This window comes from Primulina huaijiensis, chromosome 1 (genome assembly GCF_012295235.1).
Source record: "Primulina huaijiensis isolate GDHJ02 chromosome 1, ASM1229523v2, whole genome shotgun sequence".
In the NCBI taxonomy this organism is placed as follows: domain Eukaryota; kingdom Viridiplantae; phylum Streptophyta; class Magnoliopsida; order Lamiales; family Gesneriaceae; genus Primulina; species Primulina huaijiensis.
Genome location: NC_133306.1, coordinates 4890582 through 4899453, shown reverse-complemented (window position 1 = coordinate 4899453; position 8872 = coordinate 4890582). Strand labels below are relative to the sequence as shown.

Sequence of the window (8872 nt, the reverse complement as noted above, 5' to 3'; positions counted from 1 at the left end):
CCTATCGATATTCACAAAGTAATATTTTTTCATGGATGACCCAAATAAGAGATTCGTCTCACAAAATACGACATATGATACCGTCTCTTTTTACATTAAAATTGAAAGGATACTAAAATATATTACTGACCCTTTACAAAACGTGTAGATGCATTTTATAGATTTATATTATATATTATAACACGTGGTGTATAACAAGACAGCGCACGCAGAAACATGACAAAAAAGTCAACTTCGCCATTTTTAGAAATTAAGAGGGGAGACAGTGCTAGCTTACAAGTGTTGTTCCAGTTTCGTCAAGAATTCCTGCTCCGCCCGACCCGTAATTCACTCCTCCAATGAAATCTTCGTTCGTAGCATTTGCATATCGCGGAATGTGTTTCTCAAACCCCAATAATTCAGCTGTCAAAACAAATTTTGAAAAAAGGGATGAAATAAACGTCGACACCAACTCCGACTACATCACTAAATTTGAGTACAAAGTACAAACCAAGGATATCTGCGATGTTTCGTCCATTGGAGAATCTACCCGTTGGTCCCCCTGGAAAATCAATCCCGTAAGGCAAGAAATCGGCCCTGGATGTCGTCTGTCGGAAATTGTTGTTGCCATTGTCGACTATGGAGTCTCCGAAAATGAAGAAGCATGGAACCTGTGGCTCGGCAAGCACCTGCAGCTGCTGGTATTGTGAAAACAGAGATAATATTATTAATATTGGTACAAAGTACTTCATATTAATTAGTTATATGGTGAAGATCCCAATCCCAGGCAAAGAAAGTTGCCGAATTTTATATGGAATAACGAATGGCGTATATCGCAAAGCTGTGCGGGTTCCTATAAATAAATAATTTTTTTAAAGTACTTTTGAGCTGGATAATTGCTTCCAGGGTTAAGATTGCAATTTTTGAATGTTAGAGTTTAGAGTTCACAATTTATTTTTTTGCTCATTAATTTTTTACACAAGTATTCTCTTTTTGAAATAATTTATATAATATGAAAATTATTTATATAACCATTTAGCTTACGTGTACATATAAATTTAACAAAAATTTCTATGAATCGATCTCATGGATAAATTTTGTGAGATGTATATATTTTATTTGGATTATATATTAAAAAATTTATTTTTTTATGTAAAAAATATTATTTTTATTATAAATATAATTAATATTAAAACGTGGTATGAATAAAATTCGTGATATTGTCTCGTCTCTTGATTGAATGGAGGCGTGAATGAGAGAGAAATGCCACTGTCCATATTAATTATGATTTTTTGTTGGCATGCTTTTGTAGATATTGACTGCAATGACTTTTGCTCGAATAATAAAATATTAAATTATTATATACTTTTATTTCATTTGACATCTAATTAAAATTCTAAAAACGATTATTAATCATATTATTCATATTTACATCTAATATCACTAATCTAAATCGAGAATCATATAACATTATCTTTAAGACAGACCCAAAATTAATTTCAAAGAATATAATCTTATTGTATATATATAATAATTTACTTTCCAAATAATATTTCAATTTTTCGTTCCACGAATATAATATTAATTATTTTATTTTAGTTCACATTGTTAATAATAAAAAAAATTATGAGATACAAAAAACAGATATTTATCAACTAAAAAAACGATATTTATTAATTTAGGAGTAATAAGACTGAAAATTTTACGATTAAGACTGAAATCATAATTATATAGAAGATGATCGAAATTATAATTTTTATAATTTATTTATATACATAAACAAAATGGAAGTTAACACGTGCCTAATCAACATTCGTTCTAAGGCACTTTAGTCAATATATGAAATATTTCGATTTCATTCTCAAGTTTAATTCGTTGCATCCATATCATAGAAAAATCCATCTAAATATAAGATGTAATCGATAATCATTATTACTCCACCGACACTTTCAGAGTACATTCACTTCCTAATTATTTCTCGAGCAATTTAGTTACACTAAGTACGAGTTTTTTTTTTCGATAACTCGAGTTTAAGATGATGTATCAAGTTCGAAATTTAATCATAACAATTTGTTTCAAGTAAAAAAAAAAATACGAATTTTTTTTTTTTATTTGCAAAATCTTGTTTTCAAATGATTTGTATTGATTTTTAAAATTTGATGTATATTATTTGAGTTCATTTTGAATCTAATAATAAGAATTTGTAATAAATTGTATCAATATAAGTAGGGATGGTATACCGTACCGTATCGAAAATCATATTAGTGTTTTAAATTGAATCGGAAAATTCATTAATAAATTTGTTATAATTCTGAAGCTAAATTATAATAATCGTAAAAAATGATTAATTGCATTAAATTGTGGGGTAATTAACTGATGAATCGTAATGGTTAATGAACTAATTGCGGACCCACAACCCAATTATTATCGGTCCTATTAGAAATAGGATCTGCAGTAAACACCATGATTGTCTTGTCATTAGGATATACTACTAACCGTGACACACGCATGTGGCTAATATATTAAATATTCATTATATTACAACATAATGACGTCACAACATAAAGAAGAGAGTTTATTTTTTACAGTGGCTAGAAATAATATTATTTTTCACGTGAGCAGTTTCCTTATGACGGTGAATATAATATTATTTGTTAAGAAAAAATATAATATAAAAAATAAGAAAGGGTAAAATAGGAAAGAAAGTTGGTGTCCTCATAGAACGGTTATTATTAGGGGCTCAACTATAATAAAATAATAAATAGTAAATATAAAAAATTAAAAAAGATAAAACAGGAAAGAAAGTTGGTGTCCTCATATAGCGGTTATTATTAGGGCTTCATACTTAATATAATAAAATATAGATTAACTAATTTTTTCTCATTTTAATCTCTTTTTTTTCACAATACTGATGTTTAGAATAATTTTTTTATTACATATACATACTCAAGTATTTTATTGGAATTTTATTGGAATGAAATTCATAACCGTTACCTTTAGACGTACACCAAGTAAACTTTTAACATAACGTAATAATTTACAAATCACGCTATCTAGGTAAACTGCATTAGACAAATTCTCTGCAACATGATTATCCAAAAAAGTATTGATAAGAGAAATATAACTATTTATCATTGATCAAATATTCACGTACTCTACCAATTCGAACACTTTTGAATTCGTGTCATTTGTGTTTTGGCACATGGGTAGTATATTAGTTTGTCATACCTGATGACTCTTACTAGCTACTATACAAATGAAATAGAAACGAGTAGACAAAACAATTTAATTTTGGTTAAATGAGACCAAAACAGTACTAACACAAGGCCAAAACCAACCACATGCAGTTGTCGAATTCATCGCTTTTTTATTCTCAAGTTTAATATTGTAAAAATATTTTAAATCTCAATATTCTCAAAAATTAATTCAATTTAATTTATTTATACGTACGTATTCTAAATGAAGCAGAATGATTTTGACAGCTATTCTTAAGCGTGATCGACAGCTAGCAAATAACTATGTTAAACCTTTGGGAGAATTACTAGATATTTTATTCTGGGAAATTCAATATCTACAAAGCCAAAAAAATTTTTTTATTCAAAAAATTAATCTAAAAAAATTTAATACAAAAAACCAAATAAATTTTATTTTTCAATTTTTTTAAAAAAATTACACTTAGTTTGTACGGAAAAGGAATTAGTTGATCTTATAATAAAATATGGTTTTTACCTGANTATATAAATTCCAAATCATATAGAAATAATTTTTCAGAATTATTGTGTGGAAGGCTTTGCTTTTATATCATCAACATCATAGGTAATGGCGTGTTCAGTCCTTTTCATACTGAAACTTTCTCTGCAGCATCTGATTCACACAAAAATGTTTATGCATTCCTTGGATCGCAATTATTTTTCGAATGAAATTTGTTACAAAACATTTAAAATCTGGAATATATATATGATACTGCAAATAAATGGAACGCGTATATCAATATCAATATTTATTACATTTTTGTGTGCTCAAATATCATATATTATTATTCTATCTAAAAGAATTTATATTAAAATATCATATATTAGTACCGCATATTTAATGTTTTGTATCAATTTTCAACTGAAAAAACATGTGTAAATAATACAAAAATTTGTTATACATTTTAGGGTACTCAAAAATCATATATTAGTGACAAATCTGAAATATTTAATACTCAAATATCGTATATTAATACTAGATTTTCTAGGTTTTGTATCAAATTTTCATCTAAAAAGAAGTGTCATTAATATTAAAATATGTTATACATGTATGGATACTCAAAATCATATATTAATGTCAGATCTAAAATATTTATTTCTAAAATATGATATATTTATTCCAGAATTTCAATATTTTGTATCGAATTTCATCCGGAAAAACACATGTTGGCCCAGAGAATACAAAAATATTTTTTGTATAACCAAAACTACGGATACAACAAACGTGAAGCTAAAGTTCTCGAATAAACGACACATTAATCAAAACAGTGATTAGATGTTGTCAGTTCAATGTTATCAACATTTCATAACAACACTTCAACACGCTTTAATTGACTTGAGCTCTTTATTAATATATTGATGTAATTCCATGTTCTTCCTGCGACCTCTCACGTATGCAACATCAATTATCTCTTATTTATAGACTTTGTTTGTACTAAAGTTTATTTTTTGTATACATTCCTACACAAATATGAAAACAATAAATAAACTCTTTCGAATAATAATATAATATCTAGAGATAAATATCAATATTCTAAAAAAAGTTAATATAACAAAAACATAACTCCATATATTAATATCACAATATTATAAAAAAATAAATTAATTAAAAATTAAAAAATTCCTTTCACATACATTATAATTTATAATCCAATATAAATAGATAAATAATTCACGTACCAAAATAAAGTTTGTTCATATAATTCCGCCCTGGTTTATGTTCACGTGAAACCTTACACGTCAATCAATTCCCATCGTCCACTAAATTAGAAAAGTGCCACTCGAATTTCAGATAATTACAATACCACCCACGGTCAGTCATATTATTTTTTCCATAGTCTATATAATTACGAAAATTGTCAAAGTTGGATCTTTATTTTCTATTGGTTTTACAATTCATATCTTACATAACACTTAGGTGACGTCGTAAAATGATAATATAACAATAAAAAAAAAAAGTAACGTGACACTGCAAAATTGCCTTGGAATCTTGTTCATTACTAGAGCCTGTGATAATTTCTTACCTTTCCGTTCCCAATTTCTGGGATAGAAGTCTATTACCTTGTCTTCTCCCATTTTACTTACACGATTAATTAATGCAACGATTTATCTACCTGTAATAAAAAAAAAGATTTAAGAAGATGAAGAGTTTCGAACAAATTAATCTCCAATATCATAATTAGTACAGATCTATAAGAAAAAAAAAAGGGTACCTTTCAACTTTATGCCACCACAATGCAAGGGTCCAAGAAAAAAACACCAAAATATCTAATAAGCTCTAAATTTATTTTAGAACCCTTCCGAGTTCATACCAAATAATCCCGCACAAAAAAGGGAAAAAAATACATGTATAAACCCTTATAAACTAAATATATAACAATTGCAAACAATATATTACATTTCATTTTTGCCAAACTACATGCATTAGTTAAGAATATATAGTCTATTCCCTTGTTCCTAGGCTTGAGCCAAATGGCGAATATCAGTGGGATATGCATCCGATGCCCTTTGAGCACTGTATGATCTCCTCCCGATGATAATATTCGCAGCTTCTGAGGGATGAAATGCATCCCAAAACAAATATTCATCCCTATTCGGGCATGCAGGTTGGAAAGGGAGACATGTAATTTGCCCATTGTTCCTCCCCACACCGCAACATCCAGCATTTGTCACCCTTAATCCTGGATTAAAAATAAGGAAATAGAAACTTGTATTATTATTGGCTCATCATAATCTTGAAAAAAATGAACAAATTAAATTATTCTGTCATTGTACAAACGTACCGAAAGCCGCTGGATTGTTTATTAAGTCTTGGAAAATTCCATAGGCATTGATGTAGATGAACTTAGCATCGCGTGAATTGCTATTGAAGTCATCGACCAATGCCCTGAGTCTGGCGTTGAACATTTGGTTTGCGCTGTTAATTCTTTGTACACACGTGACTCCGTCGGGGCTGTTTTGTGCCAATGCATTGGGGCTGCATCCGATTTGGCCTATCCCTATCAAAGCAAACTTCCTTGCTCCAAAGTCATATAAAGTCTACATGTATCAACCCCAACGAATAAAAAGGAAAAAAAAAATAGGTCAAGATTATTCGTTTGAAAGATTAACTATGAAACACTGTGCAGAGCAACTATGAAACATCGGAACTAGATGGTCGGTAAAAAGAACTGATCAACAGTTCCAAAAGTTCAAGAAGATGGAACTTGCATAGAAACAGAGACAAAACATGCATACCCTTAACTGATCGGAATATTGTTCAATGAGAACTTGAGCATATTGTTGAGGCGAGTACTGGCGGCTCGTGGGGTAATTGTTGGGCATGAAATAGTTGTTGAGGTAGTCGTTGCTGCCTACTCCAACGGAGTATATGCACTGGCTCAAATAATTTGCGGCCGTGTCTTCGTCCCCGAGTATGTCCACTATTTGCGAAACTGTGTTCTTGTAGTTGTTTATTTGTCCAGTAAAATCTATTCGGTCTCCCTGATCATTATATCAATTTGAGGCTAGTGTTAATATATATAGTGATTAATAGCGCGCGTGCAAGTTTTTGAGTTCGTGGAATACATTTTCGTACCAGTTGCTGACCGGTTTCTCGCCTGATTCCAGCGGCGGCGGATGCGTAGTTTACCCCCTGGAGAATTTGTCGGCCGCGGGCGGTGGCATATGGCGGAATGTAGTCATCAAAGCCTAGTAGCTCCGCTGAGAGTATTGGAGATTACAAGAGTCATATTACAATTAATAATTGATTAGCATGTATATAAATATATAGTAATTTGAATCGTTTATCTATAATAAATTGTCATATTGATTCTTTTCTCAAAACTTAATAAAGAAAGGACGTAAATCTTAAAAAATAAGAAGCAATTGGGGATCAATAAAAAAATTATTTTTTAAAATTATAAATAAATCTTATTAATTTTTAAGGCAAAATGGTAATCGTCCACTCTCATCTACTGCTTGCTTTTAGAAATATTTTAATCATGGATTTGATTTTTAAATAAATTTTTATATATTATATATATTTTTTATAAAAATAATTTTCTTATTTAAATTTCGAGACTTATTTGTCCGGTTATTTGCGTTTTCATGCATGACTAAATATGAATTGAATAAACCCAAAAAAGAAAGTAGGAGCTTACCAACGACATCAACGGTAGTTCTACCGTTCGAGAACCTCCCCGTCGGGCCATCGGGGAAATCAATGCCATAAGGCAAATAATTAGCTCTCGCCAACGACCGAATGTTATTGTTGTTCCCATTATCCACCAACGAATCACCAAATATAAAGTAACATGGCACCTGAGGCTCCGCCGTAACCCCGTTACCCACAAGATTCATGACCGCCGCGGCTGCCACCACCACCATCCATCTCCAAAACCCACAACGCATTGCCATTTATATATCCAAAGGAGGATAAATAATGCGATGCGGCAGCAGTAAAAGTGGAGTCTAGAAGGGTAGTGGATGTATATCGGGAATATTGTAAGTTAAGGCAAGACGATTGAAGTGTATATATAGTAATGGAAATTAAGGAGACTCGGGAGATGTCAAAGTGTACTTTTTGTGTGTGCATATATGGAGTTGGTTGGACGCATTGATTTCACGCGGATATGATATGCGAGCGTCAACAGTAGTCAGCCATGCCAATTTTTTGTTGACTCGGTCTTGATTTCTGCTAACCAGTCCATTTACCATCTTCTTAGTGTAAACCATTTTTTTTTAAATGATGATCGAACTCGACTGCTACACTTCGGTGCACATTAAGTATTCTTATGCATATATACAATTATTTTAATCAGTTAAATATGAATAATTTTTAGCATTACAATGTTATCATAATTTATACTAACGATGATAGTGTAAACTTATACGAGGAGCTAAAAATTATTGTTAACTTATTTTAAACTTATTCATTTTTATTTTGATGAACTTCTTTTTTCCGTTTCAAGAATTCAACGTGGGTCGGAATTTATCCGACAAGTATTTTCACTACCTTAAGACTGTTATAGTTATGGCCACCGTTCATCAGGGTTTCGATCGTCACTGGCTCTCCTGTGATCAGGTCACCAACTTTCTTGACCTTCATTGTTGAATGACCATATTACTCCAAGTATGACTAAAAAAATTAGTATATCCATTATTATGATTTATATAATGGTGGCCACCGACTCAAACAAACAGTATATTTCTCGTTCGTTATTCTTCACTATTAATTGAGGTTAGAGACCGATTAACGATGGATATGCAGATCTCTACTTGACTTTTTTTTGGTGGTGTACGTAAACAATCATGCATGCGATATAAATTATATATATATCATCCTGCATGATCTGATTACAATTAGGTAACAATTGTATAATTTTCACTCGTCAATGATAGAATGCAATGATCGATCGAGCAAGTGAATTGGTCGAAATCTTGCTAAGCAGGTTCACCTATTAATATTAATCTCTTAGCATGTGGATGACGTATAGTCTTTATCGTAACAGTACTTAATGTCCGAAAATATATTATTATATAAACTAGAAAACCTAAAATGATAACTAAGCACTGGATTTAATGCTCGTCGTGTTGTGTTGTGTTATATATATATATACTGGATTTAATGCTCGTCGTGTCGTGTTGTGTTATATATATAT

General features: G+C 30.6%; 2 protein-coding genes across 2 annotated transcripts in view; both read right to left on the bottom strand.

The window, feature by feature from the left end:
- Nucleotides 1–888, bottom strand: part of LOC140972727 (GDSL esterase/lipase At1g29670-like) — an 8125-nt gene extending 7237 nt beyond the window's left edge. The window contains exons 1-2 of the mRNA XM_073435148.1: nt 491–888; nt 270–402 (exon numbers count right to left, since the gene is read on the bottom strand). Coding sequence (XP_073291249.1) covers nt 270–402; nt 491–731 — 374 coding nt within the window. The 5' untranslated portion in view covers nt 732–888. The remainder of the gene's footprint in view (nt 1–269; nt 403–490) is intronic.
- Nucleotides 889–5501: 4613 nt separating this feature from the next.
- LOC140979263 (GDSL esterase/lipase At5g45670-like) lies at nt 5502–7721 on the bottom strand. Its single transcript, XM_073444605.1, has 5 exons — nt 7373–7721; nt 6808–6932; nt 6468–6713; nt 6014–6269; nt 5502–5911 (listed from the first exon to the last, which is right to left on the bottom strand). Exons 1-5 carry the CDS (start codon nt 7626–7628, stop codon nt 5688–5690), a joined length of 1107 nt encoding a protein of 368 aa, XP_073300706.1. The 5' UTR covers nt 7629–7721; the 3' UTR covers nt 5502–5687.
- Between the last annotated feature and the right edge of the window lie 1151 nt (nt 7722–8872).

What these genes read in the sequence shown, in the direction of transcription:
- LOC140979263 (XM_073444605.1), bottom strand. Translation starts at nt 7,628, where the DNA reads ATGGCAATGCGTTGTGGGTTTTGGAGATGGATGGTGGTGGTGGCAGCC. An exon ending in GAGAAACCGGTCAGCAACTG is followed by an intron (nt 6,714 to 6,807) that starts GTACGAAAATGT and finishes TATAATGATCAG; the next exon opens with GGAGACCGAATAGATTTTAC. An exon ending in AATATTCCGATCAGTTAAGG is followed by an intron (nt 6,270 to 6,467) that starts GTATGCATGTTT and finishes TGATACATGTAG; the next exon opens with ACTTTATATGACTTTGGAGC.